This window comes from Talpa occidentalis, unplaced genomic scaffold, assembly GCF_014898055.3.
Source record: "Talpa occidentalis isolate TD23 unplaced genomic scaffold, MPIMG_talOcc4v2.1 talOcc4.5, whole genome shotgun sequence".
In the NCBI taxonomy this organism is placed as follows: domain Eukaryota; kingdom Metazoa; phylum Chordata; class Mammalia; order Eulipotyphla; family Talpidae; genus Talpa; species Talpa occidentalis.
This window is the reverse complement of record NW_023604861.1, coordinates 50795279-50816064: the sequence shown is the minus strand read 5'-3', so window position 1 is coordinate 50816064 and position 20786 is coordinate 50795279. Positions and strand designations below refer to the sequence as shown.

Sequence of the window (20786 nt, the reverse complement as noted above, 5' to 3'; positions counted from 1 at the left end):
AGAAAGTAAAGTCTGAAACCCTATCTGGGGGACCAGACTGAAGCCGTGAACTGAATGCCCTTCCTTGTCTGGAGTTTCTCTCACATCCTTACAGCTCCTCTGAAGATTGTGCATAACACAGTGACATTTTGCAGATGAGGAAACTGAGATTTTGAAAAGTAACATGGTTTGCTCAGGGACCCCTAGAATAAACCCATGCTCCATGTAACTCTCCATCATCACAGATCCTCTCTGAACAGTTTTTACCTCAACTTACTCTCTCCTTTCCCTTATCTGTCCTGCCTGTACTTGACCCTTAGGGCATTCATCTAAGAGCGAAGTCCAGAGAAGAGTCAGGCTAAACTGGGATTCAGGAGATGATGCCTTATCTGAACATAATAGGCAACTGAGAGTAGGTGAGGAGAAAAAGAAAAAGGAGGGATAAGACAGAGGAAAGAGAGGAAACAGCCTAAGCACAAGCATGGGACTTGAAACAACACCACAGACTGATGACCAGGCGGTTCCATGAAACTGGACCCAAACTGGGCTGGGAATGCCTGGAAGCAAGCAGACGCCAGGAGAGAGGGCACTCGTATTGGGCTGGTGCTTTATTTGTGGATGGCAGGGAAGCATAGGGTTTTAAAAGAATGTTCACTCATAGCAGGAATTTTGAAAACCTGAATAAGGGACCAGGAAAAAGACTAATTAATACAAAGTAAAAATCAAAATCCACAAGTAACTATAAACCAGAGACACACTACGGGGTGGGGGGCGGGGAGAGGAAGGACTAGGGTCAAAATAAGCGGGGTGGGGGGGTGCAATTGTATGGGGAGTATAACCAATGAAATGAAATGAAATGAAAATGCATACATTGTGCAAAAATGAAAAATGATGTGAGAATTATATAAAATAAAATAAAATAAAAGAATGTTCATACTTACATCTCGGGTAAAGAAGGCAAGAACTGCAGCAGAGATATCTCTCAGGAGTCTGTGACCATAGTCCTGGGAGCACGGAGAGGCTCTAAACCAAGGCAACGGAATAGAGTAGAGAGAAGAGGAATTTGAGGAATACATTGAATAGATCAACGCTTGGAGTGGTGTTGTGAAAATATAGGGAATCCAGGAGATGGAAAGAGTCTAGGACGATCCTCCAGAAGCTAACCACTCAGAACTGTGTTCAGTTCATCCACTTATTGACCAGATGCTTCTCATATGACGGTGTCATCTAAGACAGTGTTCTCTAGACTGGGGTATAAACAACAATTTTTAATAAGGGAGAACAAAACAACAGGAAAATGCCAGGCAGCATTGCATATATGTAAAGTATAATTGTTTTGTGAAACTTTGTTTCAGCATTTGTGCGCACCAGTGTGTGTGTGTGAATGTTCACAACTACATAAAGTGTATTTCTTACTAAAGATTGTTCAAAACATTTGAAAGCCCCGTGATACTCTTTTTCTATAGTTATATCTAATTATCCTCAAGGACGAGTATCTCCCAGTTAGATTTGATAGCCTTATAAAGGAAGAAAACAGGAAAATCTTTTCACAAATTTATTCTTCTTGCAAGACTAAATCTTGCAGTAATTTGTTTCCTTGGAATTCCCAAAGATTCCTTGAAGAGGGAAGGGAAAGGGGATCAGAGCCAGCAGAAACAGCTCTCCCAGGCAGTGCTAGGACATTGTCAAATGCCCTGCCCTTCAGAAAATAGCAACAACATCAACATATGCAAAGACACAGCTGCCTAGAGCTATCTGGGGACATGTCTCCCAGGGATGGGATCATAGCTAGAAGAATAATGTTACCTTATATTTATAAAGGGCTTTACAGTTTGCAAACTACCTTCACAATATATATTCCTATATTTCCAAGAGGCCTTTGAGTTTGGAAGGGCATGTATCTGAAAATTGTTGTAGGTATTTATGGGCCTATAAATTCTTGAAGGTCTGAATGTTTTAGTCTTTTTTTTTTTTAAGATTTATTTATTTATTTATTTATATAAGCACTGGGTACAGTCAGAAGTGCGGGAGGGTGAGAGAATTCACCAGAGCCAGAGCTGGGAGCAGAGCAGGCAGAAGGACCGAAGTACACCGCTGAGGGGAGCAGCGGGCGACAGGAGAGGTCTGCGCGCCATGTGGGACCCTCCTCTGGTGGCCGGGGAGCAGCCGGGGATCGAACCGGCGCTGCAGAGGCCGCGGGCAGCTTCGCAACCCAGAGCTCAACCGCTGCGCCACCGGGGAGGCCCGAATGTTTTAGTCTTAATACAGTCATTCACTCTTCAGTTAACATTCATTTGCAAGGTTCTGGACTAAGAACTGGACATGCAAAGATGCAATCTATTTGCCAATCTGGTATTGTGTACCTGCAATATTATAGTTTAAAAGGATGCTAAAAACTTCATATTTATTTAAGCTTGCTCGCAGTTATCTATGATATGTTTACAGGACATATGTAAACCTTTATGTAAGTGCATGCTTGCGTGTGAGTGAGAGAGATCATTTGTGTTTCCAATTTCCAAAATCAAAAATTGATTCTCCAAAAAGAGCAGGAAAAAGCTGGCCCTCATTTCAGCCTCCAAGATGCATATAGTTTTCTCCTTCTTGGGTTAAATGTGAGTACTTTAGTGGAGGATTAAAGGAATCAGAGAATTTAATGAAATCTACTTAGTTGTAGCAAACAAAGCACCTACCTAACAATACTTGCATAGAAAGAGGTTCCTAAGGTTCTGCATTCTATCTAAAAACCGAAGGTTAAGAACCCCTAGTTCTTAGTCTAAGCAAGACAAACTTCATCTCAATTAAAGTGTGTGTGTGTGTGTGTGTGTGTGTGTGTGTGTGTGTGTGAATATGTACTTACTGTTCCTTATTTTGGGGAAAAAAAGTTCAAAGGGGATTGCTTTCTCAATTTCTGTTCAACATTAAATATAATTTGAACTGTCATGAAACATTAGTTGTAATTATTCTAAGCATAAGAGCAAACCGTTTCTTTGTTTTTATTGTAAATAATTTGAAGTATTTTAATGGTATTTGAATTACCCTCCCGGTTACCTCCTGGATTCAGATTGCTGAACACACACCTAGGATGTTTTTAATAGCGGGAATGACCTTGACAGGAAACCTATCTGGGAGATTCATGACCTCCTGAGGTCAATGACCTTGGACTCCACATTAACCCGAAACTTCCCCCATTCATTAATCCACAGGAAACTTGTATCCCTTGCTCACAATTTTCTCATTTGTTTAGTTTTTTTTCCCCTCATAACATGGAATAATAATCTTTTGAAGGCATTTCCCTTAACAAAGCCTGCATGTCTGACAGATTTCTTTCCCAAGATTCTGATGTGTTTGGTTATGTTTAAATACATCTTTGCCCTTGAGATCCCTACATATCAAGCACCTGATAGCTAATATTTTACTTATTAACTGGGAAGCACATCATAAACTATAATTGCTAGATTGTTTTGCTCAACCTGATGTTCATATCCTAAAAATATCAGCCTGTAGAGTCCCTGACTGCCATTTTCAAAGTGTCACTTTTCATTTATGACCTTTGTTATATCTTGTGAAATAGCATTGTATTATTGTCTTCCTTCGATACAACATTAAGAGAAAGAGCATAACAAAATCTTCTATAAATGTAAAAAATTAATTGCCAGTTTAGAGTTGTCATGAGAATCAGGACATAAGGAAAGGAACAGGCAGCACTTAGCCCAAAAATCCTTCTGCAGGCATGGATGGAGAAACATAGGCATTTACTCCATGAAGGCGCAGAGTTCACAGGAATCCCAACTTCAAAATTAGTCAATGGGCAGAAAAGGGATTGTTACAGATGGAACCAATTGTTACAGTTAGCTAGCCATTTTAGCTAGCCATTTGTCCTGGTCACTTCCAAAATGCTGTTCCTGCTCTGAACCCTGGAGGGTTTTGTCTTACTCTGGCAGACTTTTGCTTTCTTGGGTTGTGGAGATGCCTGCATGTGTCTTTGTCTTGCATGCTGAGCTTAGAGACCTGCAAGACAGGACCTCCCTGTCACAGCTGTGCATTCTCCCACAGTGCTTCCCAGCAGGCTTTTCACATGGTGGGCATCCAACAGATGTCTGCTGTATAAATAAATAAGATGACTGCCTTCTCCTTCTCAAGGCCAAGTAAGGAAGAGCTGAGTAGAGAAAATCAGCACCACTATTTTTTATTATGCGAAAGTAATAGTAAGTACTTCCTCTATAGCAGCAAACACTATGGCCCTAGTAATATCTAGTCACTTTTCAGGCAGTAACTCATTTCATCCTGACAACAATGCTCTAATTCAGGCACTATTGTTTATTCTCTTGTTATAATGAAACTAAGGCTTGCTGAAGTTAACCTATGCAAAATCTTGAAGATAATAGGAGATGGGGCCAGGATTTGAATTCAGTCCTTGCTTCCAGCCAGGACTGCTGTATACCTTTCATCTGTAGTATACCCACAAATAAAGGAATGTTTTCTAAGTAAATTGATAAATGTTTAAAAACAAGTTAATTCATACAACATACATATATATGCAAGAAGAGAAGAAAATTGAGTTTATATGATAGCTATGTCATTAATTAAGAAAAATGTTAGAATGTCTTCACTTTAAACCCTCCTTTAAAACAGTAGCATTAACCCAGCACAAAAATAAAGCTGTTGGTTCTAAAGAGATGCATTCCTAGTTGAATTTGCTAGTTTTAGAAATATGGGTCACATTTGACTTTAATCCCTGTTGAAAGGAATTAGGGAGTCATGAAGAGTTTAAAAATTCATTTAGTCGTTAAGAAAAGATATGGAGCTTTTCTTTATTTAGTCTATTTTATGTTTTGTTTTGTTCTTAATGTAACTTCAGCAACACACTTTAGAAAATACCGATTTATTCCATAAAGTGAAATGCATCTTTGAAATTATCTAAATACATATGCAGGAGGTCAAAGACACGAAGAACAGCTGTTACATAAAATTTCCACTTAGCAAATACCAAGAAGGAAGAGGTGGGAACATGGTCCAAAATCTAACCTTAACTTTGAACTTCCTGACTTGTGTTAGTTTAAGACATCCCTGTAGCATCATTTAAACATAGTTCTGGTGTATGAATAAACTTCCACTTGGAATTTCCTTTTTGAAGTCTTCTGAGAATATAAATCAAAACCATATGAGATGTGTTTTAATCCAGAATGTAAAATAACATGAGAAATGTCAACCCAGAAGTACTCCCTGAAATGTATTCACCAGTATGCACGTTCTGGTAAAATTCTTTATTTAGAACAAAAACCTCCAGAGGATTGGATTTATTATTTTTCACCCATGATTACGGGAACCTTGACTGATAAAAGAAGATGCTTGTTAAAGCAATCACCGTAGGAATATTATTCAGCCATCTCAAATGTTTGAAAAGGACATCTATTGGCATGGAAAGAAGTTCAGAATGCATCAGCAAATGAAAAAGCAGATTATAATTTTAGCAATCTATGTTAATATACGACCTGTAAACCGTATGTAATAGTAAACTCAACCTAGATATTATACACATCTTCATAATAAAAGTATAAGGGACTGTATGCAACAAGATGTTGTTCAACCCCCAGGCAGTAGAATTATAGCATTTTTTTCTTTATCTCCTTTTTACATATATTTTCAGTAAGTATAAGGAAATTGAAATCATTTTTATTTGACTTTTTAAAACTAAATAAGCATCCACTTGGGTCTTCTCTTTTGTCCTCCATTTCACCTGAATGCAGCTAAAGCCCATGTTGCCCCTTGTTCCACTTGTCCTCAGATTGGCTGTCATAGATTATCCGGCCTGTGAGAGGCATCAATGATCAGTGTTATCTGGTGTCTGAAGTCACCAAAAACCTTCAATAGTGAGTTTGCTGGTGCTTTTGTAATTCAAGAATCTTGCTAACACTTGAAATTGTTAAATTTATTTGTGCTTTTTCCCTTTGTCAGTATGTATATATACTTGTATATATATATTATATATATATATACTTGAAATATACTTGTCAGTATATTTCAGTCTTGTTTTGAGTGTACATATGCAGTGTTTCAATTCAATTCTTTTTTTTATATAATACTTGCTTTTTTTTTTTTTTTAAAGATTTATTTATTTATTTATACAAGCACTGGGTACAGTCAGAAGCGCGGGAGGGTGAGAGAATTCACCAGAGCCAGAGCGGGGAGCAGAGCAGGCAGAAGGACCGAAGTACACTGCTGAGGGGAGCAGCGGGCGGCAGGAGAGGTCTGCGCACCATGTGGGACCCGCCTTCGGTGGCCGGGGAGCAGCCGGGGATCGAACCGGCGCTGCAGAGGCTGCGGGCAGCTTCGCAACCCAGTGCTCAACCACTGTGCCACGGGGGAGGCCCACCGTGTTTCAATTCTTGAGTTTAGATTGTGCTCCTCTTCTTTCAGATTTCATTTAAGAGGGAATTTTAAGTCACCTTTAGTTCCTATCCAGGCCTGTTCTTAGAAGAAATGATCCTCTATGCCTGAATTTTGTGAGTACTTGGGCAATCATATTTGTCAAAACCATCATATTGACTACATTAGTAAAGCTAGTCAGGTAATTAATTTATAATCATAAAAGGCAGAGTTATCCAGATCTCCTTCCATTTACAAGTAGTTATGTGGTTACATGACACATGTTTCTGCCATTTCCTGCTGTGTTTTTAAACTTGAAATTTAAAGGGGTTCAACAAAGATTTTGTGACAGTAATTATTAAGACCCAAGTGACTCTTTAAAATTAAGTTCTTTTCTGTCCAAATTGAACTCTTCAAAGAATTTTAAACTTTTATTATGCTTTAAGCTTTTAAAACTTTTTTATGGTTTATATAACTTTTTTTAAAACCTATTTGGTTGCATTTGTGGTGTATTTATGGGATGCCTCAATTAACTTGTGGTTAGATCATAGCAAGATACAATTCATTTATGTATCTCATGATGTCTAATGAAAAAGGCCCCACAGGAGAAGAGTGGCCAGTTAAGTTTCCCACATCTTCATTTGGAAGCTTGATCTCTCCCCACCCCAAATCAGGTAAAGCTATTTTTAACTACCTGATCTCATTTTAAATTGCTTTCTTTAAGGAATTTTGTGTGTATGTGTGTGTGTGTATGTGTGTGAATTAATGAATTGCAAAATAAAAATCCTGATTCTTAGCAAATCTCTAAACTCAATGGTCTCTATAGCCCTGAAGAACAGAAAGAAAAATGAATCTTTAAGTGAAAACCTATTAATAACTTATTTTTTTTTAATCTGGTCCTGATTTTCTGGAATGAGTAGCGTATGCTTAGAAAATGATTCACACACCAGTGCTAATGCAGACAGTAGAAAGTATTTCAGAAAACTGGCAAAGACATATTGAAAAATTCCCAGTAAATATTTTTCCCAGTAAATAAGATGCATGCATACATTTTTAAATTTTTATAAAATAGTTAATAAAATTGCACTTGAATTATGCACATTTTTGGGGGGGATTAATTAAGCAAACACTCATCTTGACTGATCCAGGTATTACTGTTTATGAGAAGTTAAATGCACAGAACCTTAGGTTTGAAGTCAGAAGTTTTGGTGACTATCATGTCATGCTTGCCCCAGATTCAAATAAAAAACTTGAATCTGTATAGGATTCTTGGAGTTATTTTATCTGGTGGACAGATTTTGTTCTCCAGATGCCTGCATGGTAGCTTGAAAGCTTCTGGTGTAATTGGAATACCCAAAGCTATAAAAGAGCTGAGTTAAGAAATTGAAGTAGCAAGTAAATCTTTTCAAATTGTAGATATTTAGATATGACTGAAAATAGATACAGAAGGGTTTGATTCCCTAATATATGAATGAATGTTTTAACATTTAAAATAGAAGTCTTAATTTTAAAAATGTATAACTATGTATCCATAGGTGTTAACTTATGGTGATGATTTTTCAATATTCGCAAATATCAAATCATGTTCCACACCTGAAACTAATATAATATCATATGTGAATTATACCTTAATTTTTAAAAAAGTTATTTAAATAATAAATAAATGCTTTTAAAGAGTTGTTGCAAGGTAGAAATGTGCCTGTCCAAAGCCAAGGAATGTGGCATCCAAGTGATGGTGGGACTTGTTAAGTAGTGGATTTTACCCACACAAGAAATTGTCAGCATGACAGAACATGCAACATTCTTTCCTATAATGGCAATTTGGCCTACCTCGTGGATATTAGAGCTTTTGCTCCTGGGAGCCAGCATCAAATCAGCTACTGTGGACTCTTATTTTCTACCTTGTCAAGAGGCCAAAGGAACAGAGTTAGAGAAAGAGAGAGAAGTCACTTCCAGAATTTCATACCTTTATCCAAGAATGGTTAAATCGAGATTCCATTACCTTGTTGGATCAATATGGAAGTGCATTGGCCAAGGCCTGCAAATTATGACTTCTTTCTAATTATATGAATCAATTCCCCTACCTTGCATCCAATTACTTAACTGACTCCATCTTGGACATCTCTTGGGATTTCGTGGTAGGCAGTGGCTCCACATCTTCAAAAGGCTGAGTATTTTCATGTGCTTGTGTATGCATGAAGCCTCTCTGAGAAATACCACAAGCGCCTGATGGGAACAATCTGTACCAAATGAAAGAGGAGAATAAAGAGCTATTCTGCCTCATGGAAAACTTGAGTCAAAGCAATCTGGTCAGAAACTATTTGGCTAGTAGAGCATATATTTTCTGCTTTCTTTTTCTTTGAGATTGATTGGGGGGAGGGGTTATTTTATATACTCTTAGCAATATGGGCATAGAGAACAGTATTTATCCTGAAAACTTTCCTTGTTCAATTGCAAGTGACCTTTTGATTTTTCTGTGCTCTAAGTGTGTATATGTATGAAAGAGAAAAAGTGGCATGTGTGTGTGTGTGTGTGTCTGTGTGTGTGTGTGAGAGAGCCCACACACATGTGGATACCTGTGATAGAGGAGCATGAAAGAATTATTTACATTTTTAATATTCATGTAGGCTGTGCACTGTAGGCAGGAAGGCGGAATTCCTACCAGAAATAATTACTGAGACCATTCATTTCTATGCACACTAGCAGATGTCCTAGCACCAGCTACAAGTTGAAATAAAGATTCATAGTGCATTCTGTATGTTCAACAATAGGATGAATATCTGGCAGCTACGTTAAACTAGCTTATAGTAGATTGTGCCACTGTAACAAATTGTTCCCCAAGATGTAGTGGCATAAAACAACAGAAATTTATTTCTTGCTCACATAACAAGTCAACAGCCAGTCTGCTGTGGCTTTGTTCCTTGTGTTATCATTCCAGGGCCCTGGCTGAAAGAACAACCACTGTCTGAGACATATTAGACTCATGGCAAAGGGAAAAGGGTAAAAAAAGCTGGCAGAATTAGGTGATGGCTCATGAAGACTTTTGCTAAAAACTAGCATGTGTCGGTTGCTTGTACTCACGTTTCACTGGTCAAAATAGTCATATGGCCAAGCCACACATCAGTGGGGTGGGAAGTATATGCTTCCCAGCTGGAAGAGAGCTGCATATTGCATGGCAACCACAAAAAGTGGGGAATCATTGGGAACAGAAAAGAATATATGTGTGTTCATTATAGATTCAATAAATAGACAAATTATAAATCTTGTTATTTATAATAAGATTAAAAACTATCCTTGAATGGTAAGAAATAGATCTACTATTTACTTATAGAATTTCCTTCATCCTTTTTTACTCCAGCAGAAATTATTTTTAAGTGACCAGATTTGCTACGAATTCAGCTTGCAGAATATACTTCAAAGCTTAGGAAATAAGGCTCACATTAGAACTGGTGATGGACTAGTTCGTCCCAACATGCCTGGGGCCTTGTGTTCAGGAAAAATGTACACATAAACAGCCTTGAATCTCCATCGTAACAGTACAATTCTGTTTCACAGGAATATGTACATCTTCTAGATTTCTTCTATAATTACACATTCACTGATAACAAGAGGTTTTGCTACACATTAATGAAAAAATTGCCTTAAGTTATGGGGAGACAAAATGGGTACTTATCAGTTTGGTCACTGATTTGAATATTCAGTGATTATTAATTTTAAGTTTATTCTCAATAACCTGTATTGTATATTCCTATTGGTAATTTAGAAAATGTTCTGATGTTAGAAAAATATATGCTGGTATACATTTAAGATGTAGTCATGTCTTTTACACATTGCAAAAAACTTACATGAGTCAGTGAATACTAAGGGTTGTACCCTGGTGCCATGCGGTGGCATCTAAATCAAAATCTATTTCTGGGCCTCCCTAGTGGCACAAGGGGTTAAGATGCAACCTATAAACCAATCCACAGCCACTGCAGCACGAGTTCGATCCCCGGCCAGGGAGCTACCCACATGGCGCAGTAGACCTCTCCTGACTCGCCGGCTGCTCCCCCCAGCAGTGTATTTCAGTCAATCTGTCTGTTCTGTTTCCCACTCTGTCTGGTGAATCTTCTCGCCCCCCACACCTCTGGCCTGTACCTCAGTTCTTGTATGCATGAATAAATAAATCTTTAGAAAAAAGTCTCTTTCTACATAAACCTGATGTTCCAGCCTGCACCTGTTAGTAAGGTTCCAAATCCCTCCTGGGAGAGGAGTTGTGATGGTAGTGTGTGATTCTCTGTAATACCAATGATTGCATCATTCCTATCCATAGAACAAAAAGCCTGGCATTGATTTTAACAAAACTGGCCTATTGTATGACCAAATAAATACACCTTCAGTAAGTAGGGATTTCACTTGAGAAATTCCATCTGAAGACAAAGGATTCATTTGCCTTAAGTGGTAAGTTAAAAATGAAGCTAATTCAGCGGTAGCAGTCACCTAAGTCAACAGCTTTGAGCCTGTTGAAATGTTAATACCTTTGGTATACTTTAATAGTGATAATTGCAACCACTGCAGACATCTTATGATGGTTGAGTCACCCATAATCTTTCAAAAACAGGGTGCCCACCATGTTAGCCAATTTAAATGCAAAAACAAAATACAGATCTCAAGCTTACTTTTGTAAATCACATGGCGATCCATGCTGTCTCTTTTTCTCCACTTCTCTTAAGTACACTTAATGAGCATTCAAGAAAAAAAGGCTGACTTAAACCAGCAGTATCAAAATTGCAAATTTTTCAGAACAACATAAATATCTGTGCCCGTATGTAATGACATCAGAATCTTTCCATGCTATACAGGCAAGCTAATTTTCTAAAGATAAAAAAATTTAATGTGGCCCTAATTTGAATTTCAGGTCATTTGAAAAACGTAAAATTCTTTTGAGTTAGCAATAAGAAAAAATTTTTGCTATGCTGAGAATAGTATAAACCAATGCACTTAAAATGCTTGACAAGGACATGCTGTTCTCAAGCACTTGGAAGCGCCAGTTTAAAAATTTAGTAAGATTGTAGCATGAGAGGTGGTCTGCAAACCTGGGTGGCAAATTTGCTGTGCTCAATATATTTCCTTACTTGACTTCCTGAACTTTGTCCATCTAACTGTATTTTAGCATCACTAAATGATACTTCTTTAAAGAAACACCTTGTCAGTTTTCTTTAGCTCACATCATCTTCCAGCCTTCCCCATAGTCTGTGCTGGTGAGATCCTACTGAATTGATAAATGATGTTATCACCATCCAGCCATGAAGTATAATTGGCAGTATTCAAAAACTAAGTACTTATTATTTCTGAAATCAAAGTAAATTTCCTATTTTTGTTAACAATATCATTATATGGGGAAATACTCTCAATATATTATGTGAAAAAAAGGACCAACCAAAGATATGGCCATATTAGCATTTTACAAGTAACACTCTTGACTTATTTGTTAGTAACGGAATGAGTTGAGTTTTTCTTTTGTCGCGACTTTCTATACTTTTATGTTTCCAACACTGAACATGTACAATTAAGAAACATGATCGGGGCCTCCCTGGTGGCGCAAGGGGTTAAGACGCAGCCTATGAAGCTGTCCGCAGCCTCTGCAGCACGAGTTTGATCCCTACCCCCAGCCAGCCAGGGAGCAAACCACATGGCACAACAGACCTCCCCTGCCTCACCTGCTACTCCCCTCAGCAGTGTACTTCAGTCAATCTGCCTGTTCTGTTCCCCACTCTGTCTCTGGTGAATCCTCTTACTCCCTACACCTCTGGCCTGTACCCAAGCTCTTGTATGCATAAATAAATAAATCTTTTTTAAAAAAAACAGGGCCTCTCCGGTGGCACAGCAGTTAAGCGCTGGGTTGTGAAGTTGCATGCAGCCTCTGCAGCGCCGGTTCAATCCCCGGCCGCTGGGCGAGGGTCCCACATGGCGCGCAGACCTCTCCTGCCGTGCCCGCTGCTCCCCTCAGCAGTGCATTAGGTCAGTCTGCCTGTTCTGCTCCCTGCTGTGGCTCTGGTGAATTCTCTCACCCTCCCATGCTTCTGACTGTACCCAGTGCTTGTGTAAATAAATAAATAAATCTTTGAAAAAAAAAAAAAGAAAGAAACATGATCATGCTTATTAAAGCCAGTGTCACAGGCCATGATTACCTTCCACAGTAACCTTGTTCTCACCTCCTTCCATATGCACTCCCACAGGAACTAGTAAAATGGCCTCCCTCTACTGTTCTGCTCTGGACAGAGGTCATATCATGTTCCCAGTGTCTAGGAAAATCAACTAAGGCAAAACAAGTGACTTTCCCTAAAGTGGAATCATAGATACATGGCGGAAGAGCTTGTCTTGTGCCAAACCATATTCTGAATTTGTTGAGTAAAAAGCTTTGCTTGGTTTTTGTGCAGATCAAGCTCCAATTGTAAAACTGAATAGCTCCCTTTTCAACCAGTCGATTCAGCCCCCTCAACTATTAACTTCAAATCCCAAAACTCCTTGGGCTCCTTAGACTGAAGGTCATGGAGCTCTCTTAAGGAGCATCTCTGTGGATGGTGGTGTTATGACCAAGGAATGTGTCAGGGGCAATGAGGAATCAGTCCCACATAAACCCTATAGAGGAGGCTCTTAATATAGACATGCAAAGCAGTGTGGAAAGATGTTGAACAGGCAAAAATAGATACTCATTACAGAGTAAAACGGAAATGCTTTTTACGTATAATGGTGTGAGGTTGTAATATGAAATTCTCTTGATATTTCTATTGAATCCTGTGCATTGAAATCCGGTCATGATACTGGGACAAATACATTGAATTTTCTTTAGCAATGGTAATGAAGTAACCACAGTAGAGACTAGGGTCAGCTCTGTGCAAGGGGCCCTGGTTCCAGTCCACATTTAGGTTTTCTATAGGATACTTCCTGTAAGTTCATGCTTTACCTTACAGTCATGGAGCTGAGCTGCTAAAGGGGCAGGTATAGATAGCAAATGAGGAACAAATAACCATCAAAATGTGATTTTAGTGACCCTTAGAGCTCTTTCATGATGTTGTGTTGGCTCACAAGAGCAAAGTGACAATAAGGTTTCAGACTCTCCTCAAATGTCATTTAAATCTCATTAGGTAGACCTTTGTCAAATGAGGACACCAGCAGTAATGATTTCTTTTTAATCTTGTGATCATTTTGACCACTGCAAGAGTTATAGTCCCCAGGAGCACATTGGCATTTGGTTGATAGATGTTAGTAGGAACTGTCGGGGATCGGTAGAAATTGTAAGGCTCTTTTTTCCCCTTCATACAAGTCAATTTTGATAGTAGTTAATTATGCCAGATTATTTTTTTTTCTCACTGGGTGGTAAACAAGTCTGTTTTGTCCTCAAATTGATATAACAATGTTTTGGGACTACCAGTGGTGGGACTGGGAAGTGCTCGTTTAGTAGACATTTTAGAAATAGGATGATAAATTGGGAATAGGCAGTAATGGGGAGGAGCCATTCACCATGCTGGGATTTGTTATTTTTGGCTTCTTCTGATTTGTTATTATATACTATCTGTAGTTTTAGTCATCATTTGAACTGAGACTTAAAAGCTAAATACCTACTCATTTCAAAAATCAGCTGATTTGAGAGTTTGATTTAGCCAGATTCTGGTTAAGAATTGATTATTTGTTTACCTGTAGATAGGATTTCAGTTTGTTATCTGTGTTGCCCTTGTAAATAAATGAAATGAAGTTGTCCAGAAAGCCTTTTAAGTCAAATCTCCCAAGCTAGTCTGAGCCCTATTCCACTGCCCAACAAGAGTCTTCCATTCTGAAAGGTGCTACCTTCCTCTGCCCCAACTCCTAACCCTTTCTGTTCTCTTGTCCAAGCCCTTGCTTTCCACAGGTCCAACACTTTTTATAAGCATCTTTCCACTCTCCTGTGAACTCTCTATGTTGTAAATTCCCTGCCTTCCAGGTCTCCTCCATTTGTTCTTTATGGTCCATCTCTCAGGAGCGCTCCTGCTTACTATTACATTTCAACAGTAGTAATAGTAAGAATGTAGGAAACTGCATGCTGTTCATGTGTTCCAATAGAAAAACAGAATTCTGTGCTTCTTGCTAACTCATAATTCAGTTTACAGCCTGTCTAGAAATTATATTCTCTCATGACTGACTATGGTATTATTTTGAAGTAAAAGGTAAACCCCAAGTCTGAAAGTTTCTAAAGCAACAGCTTATCTACAACTCAATATAACTCACCACACTGACAACATGTTATAATCAGAATGTGCCTTTCCTACTTCCCCTGAAGTACATTTGTGGTTATCATAGTGGAAAGCTTTGCCTCAGACTCTCAAGTGAGTTCTAAATAGAACTCTTGAAACTTAGAATAACTGCCTTTTGTATCCTCCAAAGGGAAAGCTCAAGTTAGCCCATTCAGTGCCATTCAGCTGAAGGCCTTCACTTGTAGATCTCAGAGATACCCACCTGATAGAAATATTTCCCAAAGCCTTTATTTCCAGGTAGTTCTGAATGATATGTACATGACAGGCAAGAGTACATATTAGGTCAGTGCAGATAGCAACTAGGCTTAAAAAAAATATCCTCACAGCAGAGAAAAAGCTCAATACCCGGAAACTCTCAAGCCCAGAAATGACAGTGGGTTAGAGGATGCCATAAAAAGCAAGTACTACAGGAGGGGACCACCCCAGTCTCTGTGTCCTTGAATTTGAATCTCATTCCATATCAAACATGATCAGTGGGATGAGGGTGTAGGTTTTAGGGGCCTGTGTAAAATCTGGTCTTTTTTGTTTTAAAGATTTATTTATGTATACAAGAGCTGGGGTGCAGGCCAGAGGTATAGGGTGTGAGAGGATTCACCAGAGACAGAGTGGGAAGAGAGCAGGCAAACTGATGAAATACACTGCTGAGCGGAGCAGCAGACAAGACAGGAGAGGTCTGCCTCACCATGTGGGTTGCTCCCCAGCTGTCCGGGGATCGAATTCATGCTACTGAGGCTGCAGATTGCTTCATAGTACGGTGCTTTAACCCTTGCGCCACCAGGGAGGCCCTCCAAATCTGGTCTTTGGTTTATTTTTCTAACTTATACCAGAATCTGTATCACATTAAACATTATGCTGCACACCCATTGAACTGCCAACATAGATGAACAGTCGCAGGTCCACAGCTGATGTTAGTGTAAAGTGCAGTGGTCTTAAGAACACCCTGTTCTCTCCGGCTTGGTTATGGGGGAAAGCAAATGTCAGAGTAAATGGAAATACAATGCCCTGCCCAGGCACCATCCCAACAGCAGAGGACGGGCCCTGGTTGAGATCTGTTAAAATCAGCTGTTCAGTTTTGTTTGGAGAAACTGGACTTTTGACAGATGAGTTTATTTTCCCTTGTATTCAAATGTATCTATCAGATCTGTGGTTGGGAAATGATCCAGGATTTACAAGGTCAAAAAGTGACCTGGTTCACACACTGTAGACTCTGCCCATCTCACTCCACAGCTTCTCCAGGCAGGTGATCCTGTGTGCTGTTTGTATGTCCACACCAAAAATGGTCACCCAAAGGACAGATAAGCCTCCTGGGATTGACCCTTAGAGATTCTAGAAGCCTCCTAAAACTTACGTCACAATTCTGGATCACCAGCTTTGCTTTTCCATGCTGCAACTCTGCAGCTTGAAATCATTCTTATGTGTTTGATGAATGAACCTCGGGTTATAGGGCATTGGGAATTAAAGCCATTAATAACATCAGAGAATGTATGGATCTTTGTAATACCCTTCTTCATGAAAAAAATACATTTGCATAGACTCCAGTTGTATTCTTTCTTTTATTATCCCAAGAGTGGAAAAGTAAAGGACTGTAGAATAAATATTCTTAGTCTTATCTTTAAAAGTTAAGAAAAAAATTGGAAAAAAATCAAGAAGTATTTTCTTCTTCTCCGTAGCCCCCTTGGTTCCCTGGTGTATAAATAAGACCTTTTTCCCTGCCTGAAACTCAGCCTTTGTGTTCAGTAATCTGTGGTTTTGTTATTATCCAAATACTTATGGATCAACATTTGAAGATAATTTTAGTAGACACATAACAAGTACCTTTGTGATACCTGCTCATTTTACACCCATTTCTGGGGAGCCTACTTAATACAGACTTACCTGAGAACAATTTTGCTTTGTAATGACTTGCACAATGCTCACCAGTTTCTCCTTGATTAAGAAGATAGAATTCCAGTGTGTGGCTGGTAGACTCACGCATTTCCCTTTCTTGTGTTTTTCAGAGATTGAGGCAAAGGAAGCATGTGACTGGCTCCGCGCTGCTGGGTTCCCGCAATACGCTCAGTTATATGAGGGTAGGTTGGCCACCCCTTCACTCTTCATAAAGGGAATGAATTCAAAATGAACTGTATATATCCTGTGGTGTCTTTTGATTGCCAAGTTTTTTCTCGACCACTTTTCTTCACTCTCTTTTTCTCTTGGCCTTTACAACGCCTGAGGGTTAGGCTCAGACCACTTTAGAGATGAGTATTGCGTCCCTATTTTACTTTCTGCATCTCACAGTTTCTCATTTCAAATTTCTTTGCTTTCTGCTTCACTTTTTCCAAGTCTCCTCTCTTTACCCATCCTAACTCCCTTTTCTCCCAGTACTCTGCCATCAGCGGTTTTTCCATATTTTTCTCTTGTTCTTTTTTCTTGTTTTTTTCCTCACTACTCTTGGTTTTCTTGAAAATACAATAAATCAGTTATTGGTAAATTTCATGGAAATTATGAAACCTAATTGTCTTGAGACTTTACTTTTTAGTTCTGTTTATATGAAAAACATAAGTTATAATATGATTCATGTCACTTTCCTAGGTAAAGTGCTTCTTAATGACATCATTCTTCCTTCTATTGACATTTTAGTTGATAGTTAAACTTACACACCTCTATCTTACTTATACCTGAAATTATAACCAAAACACCTCACTATTTTTTATATATAGTGAATTAGTCAGGACTCCAACAGTAGTAAACACATGGAAGACAGAGGATTTACTTCTAAAATTGTTCATTACAAAGCTGTGGAAGCCACAGGAATAGTACAGAATCCGGAATTTGTAGCAACAAAGCTGTCACCTACAGCCCAGAGGCAGAGGAGAGGGTCCAACCCAGGAGGAAACAAGCTCCTTAGCGTAGATCCTAGAGAAGAGGACACAGCTGACAATGGGCAGCCTCCCTTGGAGAGAACCACAGGACAGACACCCTCACTCAAGCCCCTTCTTCCTCCATCTGTCTCTAGCAAGGGCTTCCCACTGACCAAACACAAAAGGAAGCTAGAAGATATGGGACCCTTGAATGCCTTTCACACTGGGGATCCTAAGGCACAAAGCAGGGTACAGAGAAATGGAGAGTGGACCTGTAGAGTTAACCAGAGGATATCTTGCACACCAGACACTATCCACTTCTCCTCCTGATGGCGTAAAAATATATAGGTGAGAAGGTTAAGGTTTAACCTTAACTCACTAGTGAATTTTGTCCATTCTCCAAAAAGCTAACTTATAATTAAAAAGAAAAAAAAAACAAGATTCATTCTACTTCTCTTACTTAAATGAGAGCATGTCCCTGATTATGCTTTGCAGTCTAGAATCTCTGATAAAAGTTTTCATAGACTTATAGTTTTTAAGCAATAGACAGGTTTGGTCTAAGCAACCCTTACACTACCTGCTACCAACAATTTACTGATTATAACAGAGAGACATGAAAAGGTTAAGTGGCTTTTCCAAGGTCATGAGATGGAAGTCACAATTAAAATCCCAGTCTCTTGAGATTTAATGACATATTCTTTCTACTATAACATGCACTGTCTCTGTAAATTCAAAATATTATGCAATTAAATATGGCTAAGAATATGCAATTAAATGGCTAAGAATATATTTTGTAAGTAAAATATCCCTGTCAGATTGGGTTTATGCTGTCAGCATTGAATAAATATAATAAAAATAAGAATAAATGCTTATAGTGAGCTTACTATGTGCCAGGGACAGTTCATAGCACTTTACATATGCTATTCATTTGATATTCATAACACCAAATTTTAGATATTGCAATGATAATCATCCCACTTGACAGATGAGGAAACAGAGACCCAAAATAGTTAGGTGACTTGCCCACAGTTCTACAAGTAGGCAGCAGAGCCAGAATTCAGACTTTGGTATGTGTGTTCCTCACTGCTACACATATTCCCTCTCAAGCAGAGGGAGAACATCTTCATCCTGAAACTCACTCACATTATTTTTTTTCACCAGAGGATGAAGTGTTTCTATGTCCAATTCACATTAAGATTTAAATACCCTTATATTTAGTAGTATTGGTATGGTGGAGGTAGTGCCAATACAAGATGAGAAAGAAATAATGGCAGGGTACCTGTAATGATGTCTTTTAGATTTGACCATAGATTTGACCATGATCTCCAGATTTTTTCCTCTGAGAATGAGGTACCTAAAATTAAGCCTGTATTGTAAGTATTGCTCATAACCTCCCAAACTGGCACGATTAGTCAGGGGGAAAAAAGTCATGATGTTGAATATCTTTTCTCCTTGGCAAGATTCAGTTTAGTATTTTGCTAATATACCAAAGTGACTCAAAATTTTGCTTCAGAAGAAAACATTTGAGGCCAATGAGCCTTAGGTATTTTTGGAAATTTCCTTTCTGAAGGAAAAAAAAATCTGCCAAACCAAACATTTCATGAACTATTAAAGGCAGAACCGTGACCTATGCCTTAGGTGAATGGGAAGAATACAAAATCTTTTTTCTTCAATCAGGCAAGTGTCTATAATGATAATGAACTATACGGATGCAGGCATTTTGTATTCAGTCTTATCCGAGGTCAAACATTTGATTATTCTCATATTTCACGCTACTTTTGTAACCTTAAAACATTTATTGTGATAAAAATAAAACTGTCTGCTATCTTAAAATTACCAACACACCTATCAATGGAGAGTAACTGCTGTTAAGATCAGCTGTATCTACAGAAATGTGGTAGCCTGAAGGTGTTGGTGCCATTCAAGTCCAGCATGGCTCACAGAAACTCCTTTGTCTTTTCTCTTTCAGATTCACAATTTCCTATCAACATTGTGGCTGTCAAAAACGATCATGATTTTCTTGAAAAGGACCTTGTAGAACCTCTTTGCAGGTAAAGCATTTGAAGCATTTTTTTCCTTTCCATTGTTCACTCTCAGTACATACCATTATGTTGAGGGATGAGCTCAACAATTTAGTATTTGTTGAGTGCCCACTATGTGCCAGGCATGGATCCAGATTCTAAGCTTCAGAGAATTGATTAAGGAAAACAGAAAGTAAGTGAGAGGGAAAAAAGGAGAAGGAAATATTATCTTAGAGAGTATTATATTGCTATGAAAAAAATAAAACAAGATGAGAATGTAGAGAGCAACTACTATAGAATGTGGGTGGGTTAGTGAGAAGATGCAGCATGGGGAAGCCATAGCAAGTGTGGACAAGAAAGGCCCTGAAAATTTTCATGAGTATGTGAAACTTTACTGTAATTTTTGCAAAGTTGAGTGATTATATCAGCAAACTGGGTATGTACACTCAAGTGATTATTTCAGCTACCTGGAATATTTAAGCCTTTGCTGTGTGATAGATGCTATATGAATTTATAATCCATTTGGAGAAATCTAGTTGGAACAATGAAGCATGAGTCCATAAACAAATAAGTAACGGTGACAATTTGGATAATAGAAAAGATGCCCATGTAATTGATATGCCTGAACCATTAAATGGGCATGAGAGAGCTTGTATGTGTCTGTAGGAATTTGAAGTTTCCTAAATAAAGCCCTGGAGAGAGGTCAGAGCTGAAGATAAATATTAGTTACAGGAGATGAGTCATTTTTCCAAGGCCACACAGATAGTTACAAGCTGAAATGAGCTTTAAAAAAACACAGCACTTACAACTTACAGTTTAGTGTCCTCTCTAGTGTACTCAGCACTGGACATGGGGAAGATGGAAATGATAAATGGAGCAAAGGCATGATGAACAAAATTTAGTCTTGATAATAGAAACCAAAGTTAGTGTAGTATGTAAACAATCTTGCTGAATCTTCAGATATATGTTTTTATGTTCACAAATTGATCAGTCTTTGATTTCCATAAGAAAAGATAATAGATTTCCATTAACAAATAATCTCTGAGTGTTCAAGGAAAACAATATTGTAGATTTGGTTAAGTAGGTAGAAAAGCAAGAACTCTTCAAATTATAAATTACAGGAATGAACACTTGGACTAGAAAACAAAGTAGCACAGAATGCCATTTGTGGACATTTTGTGGGCACTTACAGAGGAATGGCATCTTGTTTGCAGTTCTTTAAAGGCAATGAATTGGAAAAGCAGTGTTTTCTCTCCAGCATATCTGAGTCACACCCCAACAGGAACAGGGCTGTCACTGCCCTCCTAGTG

The 20786-nt window shown here is 38.5% G+C and overlaps 1 protein-coding gene across 13 annotated transcripts in view; it reads left to right on the top strand.

Moving 5' to 3' along the window:
* The window catches only part of STARD13 (StAR related lipid transfer domain containing 13), a 367001-nt gene that overhangs the window by 288455 nt on the left and 57760 nt on the right, over positions 1-20786 (top strand). For all 13 annotated transcript variants that reach the window (XM_054701404.1, XM_054701408.1, XM_054701403.1 and 10 more), the window contains 2 exons: positions 16613-16684; positions 19425-19506. In XM_054701404.1, the coding sequence (XP_054557379.1) occupies positions 16613-16684; positions 19425-19506 (154 nt within the window). The remainder of the gene's footprint in view (positions 1-16612; positions 16685-19424; positions 19507-20786) is intronic.